The sequence below is a fragment of the Mastigoproctus giganteus genome, chromosome 11 (genome assembly GCF_048544385.1).
Source record: "Mastigoproctus giganteus isolate SK-2022 chromosome 11, ASM4854438v1, whole genome shotgun sequence".
In the NCBI taxonomy this organism is placed as follows: domain Eukaryota; kingdom Metazoa; phylum Arthropoda; class Arachnida; order Uropygi; family Thelyphonidae; genus Mastigoproctus; species Mastigoproctus giganteus.
In genome coordinates this window covers 40,838,391-40,856,940 of record NC_143585.1, presented here as the reverse complement: position 1 = coordinate 40,856,940, position 18,550 = coordinate 40,838,391, and the positions used below count along the sequence as shown (strand labels likewise).

The window sequence follows — 18,550 nt, the reverse complement described above, 5'->3', positions numbered from 1 at the left end:
TGTTGCTGGAATGAATGTGTGAACATTTGGCAGACCTGTTGGGATACTACTACTACAGCAAGGGTGGTGACAAGAACATTTGTTCGTTTTCCTTTCATAAGAAACAAAATTTTTGGTTTTAGCATTAGCATTAGATGCAAGAGCAAGCTTATGCAGCATCAGCCAAAAAAAAAAAAAAAACCCACTTCCACTTCACCCCTCTGTTCATTCAAAATACCTGTCCAGCTAAGCCTTAAACGTATTTAGGCTATCAACTTCCACCACAAGGGATGGAAGTCTGTTCCACCAACCAACTACCCGCTGGCTAAAGGCAAATTTCCGCACGTCTATCCTACATCTGTCTTTCCTCAATTTGAATTTATGCCCTCTCAGCTGATTTTTCTGAGCTAGAGGAAGAATCCCATCAGCATTGAGCATGCTTAAACCATTCAAGGCTTTATACACCTCTATCAGATCACCTCGCTGGTGCCTAGTCTCCAGACACTGTAATTTGCAAAACTTAAGCCTTTCTTCGTAAGAGCACCCCTTTGTTCCATTCACTAATCTTGTTGCCCTCCTCTGTACTCGTTACAGCAGCTCTACACCCTTCTTGAAATGAGGCCTCCAGACCTGTATACAGTACTCTAGGTGTGGCCTGATCATTGCCTTATACAATGGAATAATCACCTCCTTATCCCTGCTGGAAAAATTCCTGTATATCATTGACAATACTCCATGAGCTACTCTTGCAGCCCGTCTGCACAGCTCAGAGAACTTCATATCTGCCTGCACAACCACCCCCAAGTCCCTTTCATTCTCTACCACTGTCAGTGTAGTACCACAGAGTTGATACGTTGCTCTGGGGTTGCTGTTTCCCATGTGTAGTACTTTACATTTGTCAATGTTAAACTTCATTTGCCACCCCTCAGCCCATCCTTTCCAGATCCTGTTGCAGCAGCATAGTGTCAGTAGTGTCCTTGACAACCCAGCCAACCCTTTTGTATCGTCTGCAAACTTGGACATTAAGCTTGATACACCATCATCAATATCATTTATAAATACAGAAAACAATAATGGGCCCAACACTGAGGGACTCCACTAATAACATTAGTCCACGATGAGCAGTGTCCATTGATTACCACTCTCTGTCTTCTCCCCCTCAACCACCCCTTTATCCATAGCAGCAATTTGCCTCCAATGTCACACTGCTCCAATTTGTGTAGCAGTCTTCCATGTGCAACAGTATCAAAAGCCTTTCTAAGATCCAAGTATATAATATCAAAGTTATTCCCTGTATTCAGTTCTTTTGCGACTGCATCATAGTATCCAATCAAGTTGGTCAGGCAAGACTTCCCCTTAACAAAACCATGCTGTGTCTGAGCTATAACTGAAGTCTTGTCTAGATGATCCTGCAGTGCTTCTTTAACCAGTGCCTCCATTAATTTTCCAGGGACAGAAGTTAAACTCACAGGTCTATAATTACTTGTGTCAGCCTTTGATCCTCCTTCGTGAATTGGGGTCACATTTGCACATTTCCAATCTATGGGTACCTCCCATGAGTCCAAGGAAGCTCTTATAATTATGGCTAAGGGTTTGCTTACTTCCTTTGCTCCTCCTTTAATATAACTGGATAGATCCCATCCACCCCGGGTGCCTTTCTTGTGTTTATCTTCAACAGTTTCTCCTCCACTTTACTCCCAGTTATTTCAAGATTCTGTAGCTTACTGCTAGAGTTGAATACACCTCTGGCATTCCCCTTGCTGAATAACTCATGTGTGAATGTCGATGCAAAATATTCATTTAGTTTGTTAGCTACCTGAGCAGGATCATCAACAGTTGACCCATCAATATCAAGTGGACCAATCTGATTCATCCCCTTCCTTCTAGAGTTTACATAAGTAAAGAACTCTTTGCTGTTTTTCTTTGCATCCCTTGCCAAGGATTCTCGTAATCTGCCTTTGCCTGCCTAACCTCCTTTGTAACTTGGTTGCATATCAACTTAACATGACACAGAAGCCTATCTATCATAGGCTTCTGTGTCATGTGTTAATTTGTAAGTATCCCATGCATTTTTCTTCTCTGCCATATGCCTCATTAGTTCATCTGACATCCATTTTGGCCTAAACCTTGAACAATATTTCTTAGTTGGTTTGTAAAGCCTGGTAGCTTCCAAGATAAGTTCTTTGAATGCTTTCCATTTTGAGTTTGCTGTTGGTAACATCATCAGTTGGTCCCACTGTATAGAATTTAAATACTGTCTCAGACCATCGTAGTCGCCTTTACGAAAGCAATAACCCTTCCCTTTACCCCTGATGGTAGTTACCTCTTTGAGTAATTCCCACTTCAGCACACTGTGATCACTGCCACCTAGTGGTTCATTTATCTGCAGATTCTTAATGCATGAAGAATCACTGCTGATAATCAAATCAAGAGTATTACTCCCTCTAGTTGCCTCCCGAACATGCTGATGTAGGAAAAAATCATCCAATAAATCCACAAAAGCCCTGCTAATGTGTGAGTAACCAGCCCCCAAATTCCAGTCAATATCCGGGAAATTAAAATCTCCCATTATAAGAGACTCTGATTTACTGGCCCACCACTTCCCTGTACAATTTCTTGTTATACTCATCAGAGGCATTAGGCCTATAGCACACTCCTACTCTCAATTTTGATCTCCCAATGCTTATGTCACACCAAACTGACTCAACAGTGCACTGTCCAGCGATGTCGACTGGCTTCACTTCCTTGGTTTTTATGTGTTTCTTAACTAATAGCATAACCCCTCCCCCCTTCCTATCCTATCCTTTCTGTAGACGTTGTACTCCCCAAATTGCAGTTCTGCATCCCTTATATCTGTGTGACACCACGTTTCTGATATCCCAACAATATCTGCCTTTGATGTTTTGAGCAATACCTCAAATTTTTTGGTGTACACGCAAGTATACCTGCACCTGTTTCTATTCTTAGCTACCCTAACACAACTCATGTGTTTACTTGTACCGCAATGACTCCCAGCAGTCTCTGAAATACCATGCATCTTGTTTTTCAGGCTTCTGCTCATTCTAATAGAAGCAGTGCAAGAATCACTTTCACCTCTGCCAGTGGCTACTGTTAATCTATTAGTCCTTGTATCCCCCCCAAGCTAGCACAGTTTTCCGACCCACCTAACACTGCCTCGATAGCATCAGCAAATATTCTTGCACCCTTTCTATTTAAGTGTATCTCATCCCTGTAGAAGCAATCTCTCCTGTGAACAAGTACAGTCCAGGCTGAAAAAAATTCTACCCCTTGAGCCTTGCACAATCTTTCCAGGTCCGAATTGATCGACAAGGCTCTCATCATATACTCCCTCCTATCGTGTCTGGGCAGTTTTCTCTTCATATCCATGTCTTACATCATAACAGGGCATGGATCCCTGAACCAGACACTTTTTCATATCAGGCTTTCCAGAACTTATGTAGCTGTGGAGAAAGCCAGAGTTGGGAGCACGTATAACTACTTTAGGGAGGAATTAAGATTTTCAATAAACACAGATCATTGTCGAACAGGCTCGGAAAATGAGTATCTACTAATTCAAGATGCCTGCTCGTATCGGTCTTTGCAAACTTCCACCAGGAACATTTTCCAGCATGGGCTCACTTTTTTGGTCAACACAAATGACCCTGGTATAAGCATCGAGGTGTAATAGTTACTTTGTATCATAAGCTTGTGCATTTTACCTCTTATAACTGTATATTTCATGATTTTATCTTACCATTCGTACCTGAGCACTCAATTGTGCCGCCAGGTTAGGTATATAATGGATGTAGGCGTTTATAGTTGTGCAATTGATGGCTATGTATTCACAATTTGTATCTACTTGTAAATGTCAGTAAATATTTAAAGAAATTACTTTTTTTTCTTTTGGGTTAACTTTAAAATGTTCAGTTAATAGTATTGTAATTTTGTCTCTATTTTGGGTATTAAGTATTGGCTGCCGATAACTGTCACTGATACTGCTAAATGTGGAGATTTTGTTGTTAAATAATTTTATTTATTTGTGAAACAAGACAAAGCTGAACGTTCTAGGAGCTGCCCTATCCTAAAACATACTATTGACATGCATTAGCAGTGGTATCATCACCATCCTCCTCACACTGGTTTGAAATCCTTGCGATGACATGACCTTTAATGGTTTTTTTCCTATTAAGCAAAAAGGCAAATTAACCAGAGCCCATGCAATTTACATGCATGGGTATAAGAATTAACTTTCCGAGTGACCCTAATGTAATAGTTTGGATTATATTAAGTTTGTTCTTTTCTTCCGTACATAAGGTTTAACTTTTGGAGCCATAGTGGGCGATTTTTAATTAAAAAAAAAAAAAAAAAATCTAAAACAGCAGTACAATTCGTGATATCTCCAGAATTAACTTTCAAAATAGCGAACATAAACAAATACAGTAATTACGTGACTTGCAGTTTTCTTTTTTCGGCACTGCAAGACATACCCTGTATGTAAACACCAGATTCAATGTGCCGTTATTTCCAGTCTACTGTAAATGAAAAATTTTAAATTAAAATGTTTGAAAAAACAAATGCTCCACAGCTTTAACAACCAACCTAATCACCACTCGGGCTTTCCCCCATGTGACTAGTTCATTTGTTGTAAGCCACCTTTCAACCAAAAACAAAGTTATATATATATATATATATATATATATATATACACAAAGGGTACTAGGAAAGTTTTGCAATACAGCTTTGTTTATTTAATTTTTTCAAAGTAATTTCCTCTACATTCAATACACCTCTCCATCCTCCGAAACCAATCTTTAAACCAGTTCTGCCAAGTTTCACTAGGGAGTAAAGCACACTCATTGTCCCAAGCCCGTAGAAGGTCCTCATCACTGGAAAACCGCCTCCCTTTTAGCTTCATTTTCACATGCGGGAACAGTGCAAAGTCGCAGGGAGCAAGGTCTGGCCTGTAGGGAGGGTGCACGAGAAGTTTCAATCCTGTCGTGGTCAAATATTCGGCGCAGGCTTTGGCGCGGTGAGCTGCAGCATTATCGTGATGGAGGTTTGTTTGGTTTTTTTTTAGGAGCATTAGCAACTAAGGCCATATTGCTCCAGGATATGCGGTGGTCATTCCTTAACCTTTCCGCATCCTCCGTATTTGGTGATGACGGGCTCGAACCCCAGTCTAATCAAGAAGCGTGTGCTACGCACTGCTGCTCCTTCCCACCTGGCTACGGAGGCGCCCGTGATGGAGGTACCAGGTCTCCATTCTTGACTCTGGCCGCAGGTTCTTCATAGATCCAATGACTTTAGGCAGGCATTGTTCAGTATACCACTTAGCTGTGACTGTCTTCTGCATGTCCAAAACGACACGTTCCACAATTCCACTCGATTTGAAAAATACAGCTATCATTTTCTGACAATTACGGGTGTGTCGTCATCATCAAAGACCCAAACTTTGTTTTGAGCCTTGGTCGGCAGATCGTAATAGTACAGCCAAGTCTCGTCACCAGTCACAATGTTGTTCACATACCGAGATTGTCCCTTATCAAACTTTTTTAACATCTCCCGGCACCAAGTCACACGTCGTGTCATCTGCTCTTCAGTCAGTTGATGCGGCACCCAGAGAGAACAAAGTTTCTTCACGTGCAAATGATCTATCCTCTATCTGTTGGTAGGTCACTCGCCTGTTTTCGTCAAGCATTTTCCTCACAGCAGTAACGTTTTTCTCCGTAACTGACGTTCGTGGCCTTCCCGGCCTCTCAGAATCCTCCCCAGAGTGAAATTCCCCCTTTGGAATCCTCTATACCACATGAATATCGTTGTACGATGTGGACAATCATCATCTAGTGCAAGAGTCATTTCTTCTAAGCACTGGTCTATGGTTAAACCACGCACGAAATTATACCGCAAAACTGTCCTTATCTCATTTCGTGACCACGATGCCATCGCAAGCACTTTACACCCTCACTACTAATGAATAACTGAGCCCATCGACTTGGCGCAGCGGCTACTATGCACGTATGAACATGTCTCAACATGCAGCAACAAGCAGCTTCCTGTGATTCATTGTTGCGTCATATTGCAAAACTTTCTTAGTACCCTTTGTATATATATATATAAAAAAAAGACTCCCCAAGGTCAATTCAAATAACAATGATTAAAGAGCTCAACCATTTGACCTCAAGGCAGGAACAGGCCATCACATTCCACCACAAGTTACCAGCCTCATTGCAAGGAGGTAGGTCACTAGTGCTTAGCAACAGCTCATCAAAAACCTGGACATCAGCAAATCTGCTGAACATGTCCTTAGTTGACAATAATTCCACCAATGCAGAATCATGGAGTAAGAATCCCTTGCTGCTCTCAAATCCCCATAACCGGGACATGTAAGCATGATGTGAAGGCGTTTCCTGGCTCCACACAAAAGCACAAGTCTGCCCCAGCTGAAACAGCCTTGATCACAGGCTGTCTAGTCAGGGTCATGCTAACCCAAACTGCAACCACAGATTTTGCAATCAGTGTGAACAGAGGGCATAAAGGAGTAGACATTTCTGAATTGTCCATTGCACCTGCTACATGGTAGTACCCAGCTTATCCCGATTCTCCTCTGCTCAGATGAAAAATCAGGACACCAGCTGCCATCCCCACTGAGCATGACTGGATGCCAAAATTCTGTCAGGAAATATCACAGTCTCCAAAGGAAGTCTGCCAGACACTTGTCCATAAGAAATCTCAGTTGCTATGGTTTTACAAGCCCTGGTGGGTAATGGCTAGAAGAGCAAATCATTCAGCAGGAGGGCTCTATGGATATGAGTGTTCAACATGCCCAACCCAAACCCCAGCTGCACAAGTTATGATCAAGACACACACAGTCATAAAAGTGGAGGGCTCCCTCTCTATGCCCCAATCTGTGCTGCAGCATGGCATATATCTGATTTATGCTATCCCTCAGCTATTTGGCATGTGCCACAAAGCTCAATCACCTTTCAAGACAAACACCAGGGCACATGGTACGCTTCACAACCCGAAACGAGAAGTCCCTAAACCTACAAACGGGGTTGCAGCGAGATGAGGTGTCTCCTCAGCATCATAGCCTCACACTTTTGTGCAGAAACTTGCAGCATATGCAGGTCAGCACATAATAGTACATGGTAGAGGCTGGCCTTTGCCACCCACAAGGAAGACCAAAATCATCTGCATAAGCCATGATGTCAATACCCTCAACATCATGCTGTATCAGGAACTCATCGAGTACCCAATTCCAACTGTACATTGGTGCTAGAAGTGCCATGCAGTAAATCTGTTCGGTGCAAAATACATTCTGGAATGCAGCTAAACATGGACACACACAGGTCTGAACTTGATAGCATCTCCTCACAAAGGTTTCACATATTTCTATCACTGTAATACAAATTATGGTTTATTTCAATTCATAACCATTGTGTAGAAAACAGAACCACAGCATAAATGATTCATTAAAGGAAATTATTTTTTTTGGTGAAAACATACCTCCTAATCCTGCTGATAATACTGTCTATCAGAAAATTATACTCCTCTGCAATTTATAAAATCTATTTAATCTAACAGTCAAAATTATCTGTTATTACACCAACAAACACTGTTATACATACATTTATTCTTCCCATCTCTGTTATTTAATGTTGACTTTGGGAAAATATAAAATTATACACGACATCCTGAATAAAAAGTAATTCTCAAAAAAGTTTGATGATATGATACTAATCAACGAGAAACAGAAATGCTAGTTAGTTATTTAAATCAGAGTCCTGAAGTGAAATGCAATGTTTCTTGGCACATCTTATGAAGACAATGCTTTCCATTGAGCAGAAAATCTGCAAAAGCATGTCTTATTCCTACACACCAACAAAGCACATAGTATATGCTTGTTCAATCACAGCATACAGCAAAGAAACAGCACTTATGTCAAGTTCCATGATTTCGGAATGCAATGACAGTGTTCAAATGAGCATGTGGGATGGGGATAAAATAAAATATTTGTAATTTTCAAGAGTTATAACCAATTACAAGGACAAAAAATATGGACAGTCACAATTCAACTGAAAGGTTCTGCAAAATGTCTAAATACAATTTATCTTTACATATACAAATTTTGAATATCACTGTTGAAATAATAATATATAAGATGATAACTGAATATTTCTCAAATTGCTACATAGGTATGAGAAGACAAAAAAAAAAAAAAAAAAAAAAAAGTTTGTAATGGCCGTAACAAGACAGGACAAACACTTTCAGCTAACACGATCCAAGGCTTCCAAAAGAACAATACTGTTGCCTCTTACAACCTGCAAAGAGCACAACACATTTGCATTGAAAAATAAGCTATAAAACAGTGTATTTAAAATTTCATCATACTAATAATACTTAAGGAAATGAATAAAAGTTTACTTTTTTAAAAATTTTACCAAATCAAAATCTATAAGCTCTTTCATTACCTATTCAAAACATACCAGTGTTTTTTCACTAATTATAAGAAATAAATGCATATCACACAATCCAAATGAAACCTACACATTATAAATAAAATGAATCACACCTTAAAAATTTCTTTGTGTGGGAAAATTATTTCTCCTTTAGTTTCTCATTGCCCTTATTTCCATATCATATATATATACCGAGTGATCACTGAATTATGACCACCTACCTAATACTTTGTAGGTACTCCTTTTGCCCTCAGTACAGCAGCTATCCAATGTGGCACTGATTAATGCAGGTATGGAGGTGACTGGTTTATCTAGATGCCTGATATGACTTTCCATAGTGTCCCACAAGTGCTCTATGGCAGTGGTCTCAAACTCAAATTGCATGCGGGCCAAATGCACAATCTGAAAGCAGCTGACGGGCCGGAATTTTTTAAAAAACAAAACGAGAGTGAATATAAGCATCGTATTTACAACAAATACATAATTGAAATTTATTTGCGGGCTGTGTAAAATTGCTTCGGGGGCCGGATGCGGCCCGCCAGTTTAAGACCACTGCTCTATGGGATTGATATCAGGGGAGTTCGGAGCCCAATTGATATGCTGGAAGTTAGAACTGTGTTCCTCAAACCATTCCTGCACAAGTGCCCGTTGGCTTGGCACATTGTCATCTTGGAAGAGTCCATCACCATTCAGGAAAAATGTAACAAGCGTGGTGTACAGAATCAGCAAGCAGTTGACGATAGTGGAGAGCACTGATATGTTGTTCCACATGCACCAGGGGTCCAAGTTCCTGCCAATGAAACATGTACAACCACCTCAACCGGCCTGCACCTTTGATACCATGCATAATGGATCAAGAGCCTCCTGTCATTGACACCAAATTAGTACACGACTATCCACGGTGTGGAGTAAATAACATGACTCATCTGACCAGCACACCTTCTAATGTCCAACTTGCATGTTCTTTGCACCAGGCAAATCTTTTACACAGATGAGCCTTGATTAGAAGAGGATGCCGTAGGGGTCATCTGCTGGCATAGCCATTTCACTCATTTAGTTTTTATTTCACTCATTTAATTGGCTTAAAGTTAGTTCAGTCACAAGCCATACGTGCGATGCACGGTCAAGCCAGATATTGTTCTCGGTTCGCCCATGTTCTATTGGGTAGTCAACTCTTCAACAGTGCTGTGCCTGTATGAGTCGTTGGACCCAGCACTCACCTCTAACATCAACCTTTCGCTGACCTTCGCAGTTTTGCCACCAGGTCATCTGACCATTTTGACGTGTCCTGGTACACTTTAACTACGATGGCTGTTGAATCAAGGCACCAGCTCGTCGAGCACCCACAATTTGTCCTTTATTAAAGTCCGATAAATTCTTCCTTTTATCCATCAAGCTCAGAATTTTACAACCTACCAAACCACTGACACCTTATCTATGCTACATAGGTCGACTAACTCCACTCTTGTACCTCACGTGGTCAATGGGTAGCATTCAGTTTTCATAGGAGTGGTCATAATTCAGTGATTGCTCAGTGATCATTGAATTGTGACTGACTCATCCATAATGAACTATCTCGCAGTATAAAAAGCCAAACAGCTTCACATGCTAGAGCAGTGGTAATTTGCACCTAGTCATGCAAGTCAAAGTTTTATTTGTAGCAGTTATGAGATTTGTAAGATATCATGGAGTTTCAAAGGGGCATGATTGATGGAGCTAGTACATCGGGTGCTTCCACATTGGAAAAGATGTATAAAGAATAGTGTTGAATGGTTCAAACCACCTCCTGCCAACAGAACTGTAACGAATTACAGTTCTGTTGGCAGGAGGTGGATGTTCGTGGTGAGCGAAGGATGTAGAGCTACTGTTCTGGGTTCGCCCATGTTCAACAGCAGGCTGCCATGTGATAGCTGGCATCGCAATACAATATGGGGAATGCAAGAATATCCCAAATGACAATGTGCCGCACACTCGGGGGTTACACAGCAGATGACCCAAGAGACACCCGCTCCTCGCTACTGTCATCATCAATGGTGGCTACTACAGTGTCAACATGCTGGTTGCACACTGGAGGACTGGAAACAAGTGTGCTGGTTGGACAAGTCCAAATACTTGATGCAACATGCCAATAGATGCCTTTGTCTGTAGCACAAGCAATACAAGTCCATGGATCCATTAAGCATGGTGCCCACTATCCAGGCAGGTGGCTTAACATGGGGCATGTTTTTCTGGCAAGAACTAGGACCGCTGGTGGGTATGGACCAACATTTCACTGGTTGTTGTTGTTATTTGGTTCTCAGGAGCATTAGCAACTAAGGCCATATTGCTCCGGGAATATGCGGTGGTCATTCCCTGACCTTTCCACATCCTCTGCATTTGGTGGTGACATTTCACTGGTGAGGTCTACTGGCAGCTCTTGGGATCACATGCACCCTGCCATGTAGCATGTTTTCCCCAGACACAAATGAGATCTTCCAAAGTGAAAACACATCATGCCATTGGGCCCGCATGCACGAGTGTTTCAAGGAACACAGAGAAGATATCACCCATCTGCACTGGAGTTAAAACTCCTAACCTGAATTCAATATAATATCTTTGGGATATTTTGGAATGGGAAGTGAGGTATATGGATTGCAATCATCACCTCTTCCAGACACCCATGGACATCTTCAGATATCTAGTGGAGTCATTGCCTAGGCAAATAGCAGCTGTTATCAGTGCAAACAGTGGCCAAACACTGGTAGATGGTCACAATTCAGTGATCACTAGGTGTGTATAACAGAGAGAGAGAGAGAGAGAGAAAATTTCAACAATTATATAGACAGGCTGGCCTTGATTAATGCGATTAATTCGTCCCGCAAGATCATTGCGCAAAACGGAAACACGCTAATCGAATATAATAATTAATAGGAAAAATAATTGGTCCTTGACCTTCTGGAATGTCCATAAAGAATTTAAAAATACCTTTTAAATAACTTTTTAACTGTATACAATGTAAAAGATAATGAAAATAATTATGGAATTATTAAATGTTTATTGCATAAAACAGCGGTTCCCAAACTGTGGCCCACGGAATATTTTAAATTTGAGGGAAACCGATACTCGACATCTGTCGGACTCTGTTCAAAACTACCAGCTCGAGGTAGTTCAGTTTCAACATTTCTTATTAAGTTGTTTGGACCTAACTACTTAATAAATGGAACTGTTAGGTATTTCTTTTGGTCTGGGTGCGCCGTGAAAAAATTACTGGGACACTAAGGGCTCTGTGAAACGAGAAACTTTGAGAATCTCTGACATAAAATACACAATGAAGAAATGACTCTTGCGGAAATATTTGAACTGTGTTGACTTTCTCTTTTCATCAATCAATTTCCGATAGCCGACAACAATCTTCTCTGGTCCCTGGCGAAATAAATATCACAGAGAACCTCAAACCTTTTGTTTGAAGTTCTCTGCGATACAAAAGATTTCTTCTAGTTCTTTCACCATTATCTCCTTCGTGGTAACATTTTCATCTGGCTCATTTAAAAATTTGAATTTTTAAATGCAAGTCTGCATTGACTTTATTAGCAGGAGACAAACAAGTAACACGTCTTCTTCCGATGGTTGATAGAACACACTGAGGTTGGCAGCAGGCAAACGTTTGTTTATTGCCGCGCGATTCAGATCTTTTTCAACTATTACATAAAAAAAAAAAAAAAAGACCGCATTAACTGGAAATTTGCATTGGGTAAAGTGGTATAATTTTTTCAAATAACGGTAACTGACAAACACGTTATGCAAGGCCTGGCTGTATTCAAAAATATTGAGAATTATATTAAAAAAGGGAGTAACATACCATTAAACATATCCTACTATGATAATTAGTAATATTTTAGTTTGTTCCCCTTTATTTCCCAGTCATCATCACATCATAACATAAAATAAACCTTTTCTATTAGGGTATCTACTTACAGAGGGGGAAAAAAAAAAAAAAAAAAAAAATTTTTTTTTTCAATATATACCATTTTACCAAATGCAATAAAAATATAAAAAACTGGCTACTAGTATATTTTAAATAAAATAAGAATAATATTCTCTTTGCAATCACCAAATGGCATTTAAGTTTTTGTTTTTCTTCCAACAATCAATTTCCATACAGCAGCCAAACTGCCTCTTTCCTCGGGTTTTCAACATCAGTCTTACAATCCAGCTTTCCAGGTGTCCACAATATGACTTCTCCAATATTTGAATTTGAAAAACCAAGAGCCCGAGAAGACTACATTCGTTATGACAGTAATAACTGAAAATATAGATACATAATTAAGGTTTTCCTCAAATATCTCCAAATTGCCCGAGTTTTACAGGTCCACAAAAACCCTATATCTAAAAGCACTTTATTTCTCATTTGTGTATTCACACATCAGCTTAGTCGCTTAGCATCCCTTTTTGAAAAGGTTTAACTTTAATGTCAGTTACAGACTGCAATAATTTTTGATGGCCTTTTCACTCAGGTTTGAGTCACCATAATGCAGGATTTTTCCAAGATTTATTTACAAGCAAACTTTCCATGAACACACACACAGCTACATGGCGTGGAAGACAATGGGAAGCTAATGAATAGAGCCTATATAAATTCCAAGGGCTATGAATATGCCTCTGGGCAGAATACTTGCCATCATACACAATCTCCCAACCATTCAATATTTCTCATTCATTTATTTTAACCCAATTACACAGTATTTGCTATTGGAAATGTTTGTATCCAGAAATTTTTACATTAGATAGATACATTTATAAAACTGCAATGCAAATACATAACACATTAACATGTTAATTAGTTCCCTCGCTGGCAAAGTGCAAGGAATATTCAATTTCTTTAGTAGGAAGAGTCGAATCACAGCACAAAACAAAATCAAGGTTTTACACGGAACGTGGTTACATGATTAATCAGCATTATAAAAATACAGAAATGAATGAACTGACACCTGTATCAAAAAGGAAGAGAAAAATCTGTAGGCAGCCAAAGTAAAAAAAAAAAAAAAAAAAAAAAAAATGTATTCAACATTATTGAATATTTTGATAAAGGGGCAATTTGGTTTTGGTTTTGGTTTTTTTTTTTTTTTTTTTTTTTTTTAGGAGCATTAGCAACTAAGGCCATATTGCTCCGGGGATATGCAGTGGTCATTCCCTGACCTTTCCGCATCCTCCGTATTTGGTGGCTCACGGGCTCAAACCCCGGTCTAATCAAGAAGCATGTGCTACGCACTGCTGCTCCTGCCCACCTGGCTACGGAGGCGCCTAAAGGGGCAATAAATGATAAACTGAGTATACTGATGAAGAAGCAACAAAATGTGCTAATGTTGCAATAGGATTTTTTTTGGAACAATTGCATAAAAAGGATTCCAAGTCAAGCAAAGGTAAATGTTCTCCAAGTTTTTATCACCTAAGAAGCATAAAAAACCTATACAAGTTACTCTCTAGACTAAGTTGATTGCAATATCATAGATCAAATAATTTTGGATTTTTGTATTTATGATAAAAAAAAAAGTAGCAACTATAACCTAAATTAATCCTAGTACTAAAGCAGAGAATAAATTTTAATTGTCAAAGGAAACTTTTAAGAAAAATTCTTCACAAAATAGGATTTGTTGCAAGGAATCTCAAAACAGAAGAAAAGTTTTTAATAGAAAGATATGATAACATGCTTTAAGACAAAAGTATTTATGTTAAATGAAAAAAAAATTTTTAAAATAGACCTATTATTTACATTGATGAAACCTGGAGTACAACAATTTTTGATATGCAGAAAATAGTTCAAAAGAAACAATTATCAGTTGTAATCTTTAATGCTACTAGTTAATTACTAGTAACATTAAATGTTTTCAGCTGGTAAGTACTATAAGTTTCTATTGTTTTTTTTTGTTTTTTTTCACCTTTGTATATTTTTAAATATTATCTACCAACAAGCAAACACTGAACAGTTCACTAAAGTCATTCCATCTAATTCTCAAGTTTTATTTATCTTTACACTCAAAGTGCAGCCATTAAAAAAAAATAAATAAAATAAAAAAATAAATAAAAAAGGTTTCACCCCTCACATAAGTATAGATCCTGCTGAGCTTTGAATCTCCCAAACTATCAGTCTTAAAACTCACTGGCTAAAAAAAAATTAACATGATGAAACCACTTGTTAAACTTACTTCCTAATTTCAAATAATGGGAGCAGCTGATTTTGTCATGAGCAGAGAGGTTAAGGGGACTAACTAGTGTGGATGAGCTATATGTTTATAAAGACTCATCAGTTTTATTCTGAAAACATTTTACAATGAAACAATAAAATACTTACTATTATTATATTTTAATATAACAAATATTTTGTACATACAGAAGATTTTAAGAACACAATAATGAAATGTAAAGAATATTAAATGGAATGATGATTAAGGAGTAAAATGTGGGAGGATAGTTTGGTTTAAAGAGGGGGATGGGATAGAGGGGAACAATAGGTGTAATGATAATGCTGACAAAAAGGAAACTGGAAGTGAACAAAGTTGTATATATGTTTTATAGATATGATGGCTTTTGATCATGTGAGACTGGGTTAAATTATTGAATATACTGGAAAGGCTACATGCGAATTAGAAGTACCAGGTGACACTGAAAGGGTAGACACAGGGACAGGTATGAGGGGGTGTTGTCTTGTCTTATCTGTCTCTGACTTTTATGATGTTTGGTTTTTTTTTTTTTTTTTATTTTTATTTGGTAGTTGTTGGCGCATCGGCTTCTGTGGCCATATTGCACCTCCAAAGGTTTTTGCAGTACAGTGATCCAAGCCCGAGGCGGGAATCGAACCCGCGACCTTTGGGTTGCCGGGCAGGTACTTTACCCACTCGGCTAGCCCGGTCGGCGTTTGGTTTTTAGGAGCATTAGCAACTAAGGCCATATTGCTCTAGGGATATGTGGTGGTCATTCCCTGACCTTTCCACATTCTCCGTATTTGGTGGTCATGGGCTTGAACCCAGGTCTAATCAAGAAGCGTGTGCTACGCACTGCTGCTCCTGCCCACCTGGCTATAGAGGTGCCATTTGGCGTGGAGTGTGATACTCTGTGGAACAGAGTGGATGATATTGAAGATTGGGAGGTTTAAGGGGTGAATGCGGAAAACAGAAAAGGTAAGATAAGATGGCTCAATAAAGTTAAAAACAAGGCTTTGAGAAGAGATACTGGACTGGACATGTACCGAGAAGTGAGGGATTTATGAATAATATGATGGTGGGAAAAGCTGAAGGAACAGGCTTAAAGTGGAGAATGAAGAAAACTGTGATAGACTGAACTGAGAGGGAATGGTGGATGGTGAAGAAGAGGGATAAAAATAGAGAAATATGGAGAAGTAGTTAAGTGTATACATGAACTTATCCTTGACAGAAGACATAATACCTGCATATGTACACATGCACGCACGCACACACACGCATGAGAAATTTATCCATGTAACTTAATTTTATATTTTTTTAGTTGAACAAGAACACAAGATTAAATTAATTTATGGAAAGTAATCTTATATTGTCATCCTCCCCCCACCTCTGTTCAATAATTTGTGTTTGTTCTAATTTTCCATAAATATAAAGTGACATATTACACTGCACTTTCTCTTTTAACAGATTACCAGTAGAAGGAATACAGACATCATAATAATGAAAAGAAGGAAATTTTAGAACATTAAATGTTCTAAAAATTGTTCATTTACTTACCACCATTCCAATATTGTGCTTTTCTCCTCCTTTAGTTTCTTCAACAGCTTCATCAATTACTAAGTTCATGAAGGGATCAAATCCTCTTAATATACCAGTAACATGCCTTCCTCCATTCAATTTCACTACAGAGAAATATATATGAAAGAATGATTTAATTTAAATAGATAATTTACATATTTTATTTAGAAGCCCTTCAATAAACACTGATAGCAATGAAATACAGTTTAATTAACATCTCCAAGCTCAGAATCCTTGTGCCTGGAAGCATTCCTAATTCAAGAGTTTCAGACTTTAGAATTCTCCAAATGATAAAAAAGGAAGACTAACACCATTTTCTTCATGGTTCCTCATACATGAAAAGCTTCTGCTTATATTTCATTACTGCACCAGGACAAGGAATGTTGACTGATGTGACAGCCACACGACTCTAGATTAATAATAGGATGCATAGTTTTGTGGTGGTGGGTAGATTTAATGATGAAAAGTAATATAAAAAACTAAAACACCTTCTAACAGTACTCTTTAGGCCACTACACACCTTCAGGTAAACCTGTCAGGTATGCCTGCACAGGTCTACCATAGCATGTAGATGATAAAATTGCAGGCAACGAAGGAAATATGAAAAATCATTCAATTTGTCTAAACCAGAGTGGCCTGTGCAGGCAAACCGGAGCATGCAGCAACGTGGCAGGCACACTGCCAGATTGGGGGATTTTCCTATTCGACTGTCAATAATTACATCACTTCTATGAGAGAAAAAAAAAAAAAAAAAAAAAAAAAATTCACTATTAATTTTGTCACCGATTAATAAAAAAATTTGCCCGAATTAGAAGTAAATTTTAACTTAATATCGGAGTGTCAATAAATATAACTTACAATAACAGCAATAATAATTCATTACTATATTATTTTATTAAATTTTAAAATCTGGGGGATTTTTGGAGAATTTTAAATTGATTTAGGGGGGGGGGGGTATTTATTTATTTGTTTGTTTGTTTTTTTTATAAAAAAAAAAAAACGGAGCAATATGGCAACTACTCTGGGATATGCGGTAGTCATTCCCTGACCTTTCCGCATCTTCTGTATTTGGTGGTGACGGACTCGAACCCCGGTCTAATCAAGAAGCGTGTGCCACACACTGCTGCTCCTTCCCACCTGGCTACGGAGGTGCTGATTGGGGGGGGGGGAATTGATGAAATCGTCTGGCAGCACTGGGCAGGTGTTCAAGTGCTCCATCGTAGCAGATAAGACAGAAAGCGTGTACTATAGGAACGAAATGGCGTCCCGAAGCCACCAAGAGTGCACTGAAGAATTTTTATAGAGATTTATAGAAGTGAACCTTGCTTATGGCAAATTAAGTGCAAAGAAAGAAGCAACATACTCAAGGTTGTTGGAAAAATTGAGAGGTTCAGCCTTCTGCCAACAAAGAAAGTGTTGTCAAGAAAATAAATAACATACGAAGCAATTATTGCAAAGAATTAAAAAAAGTTAAGGCATCATCGAAGTCAGGATCGGGTACAGAGGATATCTACCAACCAAAATTATGGTATTTCAAATTGCTGTTTTGAAAACTTAGCATTTAAAACACTTCGTCGCAAACAATATGCCAATTATTGCTAAAACGTCTGTCGACTGAATGAATGGTGCCAGGTTTACTGAAACGCGTGGATGCGCTACGGGCATCTGGTAGACCTGTACAGGCATACATGAACAGGTTTACTTGAAGGAGAGTAGTGGCCATTAGAGTACAATTAAAAACCCTGCAATACAAATTATGAAATTATTGAGGGGGGGGGAAGAGGTTGGAGAAATTGGGAACATGCCTATCATTTCATCCACTATAAGAAATGTTGTTATGTAAACTACTCATTATTATATCTAAGATTTTGCAGATACTTTCACGATATTATTCTCCACAATTCTTTGAATTATAGACTGAAAAATCAAAATTAAGAAGCTTTTATATTATGGATATTACAAGTGCCAACACATGTATGCTAGCGGCTACTATCTTCTAAAGAATTTCAAAAATTTATTCATAAAATTGTGGAAGTTTTCATTACTGCTACTATAGCAGTTTACTGCTTAACCTTATTCAGCTTTTTGATTTCATTTTAAGGGCAAATAACCCAAAAATATATCAGCAGTTGCACAACACAATTTAATCAAAATCTCCGCCAGTATTTGTAATAGTAACCAAAAATGGGAAAATCACAAATTAAGAAGTTCAGAGTTAAGGAATTTCATACTGGAGATGAACAACCACAATTGTTAGATCCACAACTAAAAATTTAACTTTCCAAATTGCTTCAGAGTTCTTGACTTTGGTATTCACACCAGAGATACTCTGCCATAACACTGTTAAATCAAATGATT

General features: G+C 38.6%; 1 protein-coding gene across 1 annotated transcript in view; it reads right to left on the bottom strand.

Annotated features, from left to right (window-relative positions):
• Positions 1–7,532: 7,532 nt before the first annotated feature.
• SNRPG (small nuclear ribonucleoprotein G) overlaps positions 7,533–18,550 on the bottom strand; it is a 46,027-nt gene continuing 35,009 nt past the window's right edge. Inside the window, exons 3-4 of the mRNA XM_090384233.1 lie at positions 16,172–16,296; positions 7,533–8,300 (exon numbers count right to left, since the gene is read on the bottom strand). Of these exons, the coding sequence (XP_090240359.1) occupies positions 8,247–8,300; positions 16,172–16,296 (179 nt within the window). The 3' untranslated portion in view covers positions 7,533–8,246. The remainder of the gene's footprint in view (positions 8,301–16,171; positions 16,297–18,550) is intronic.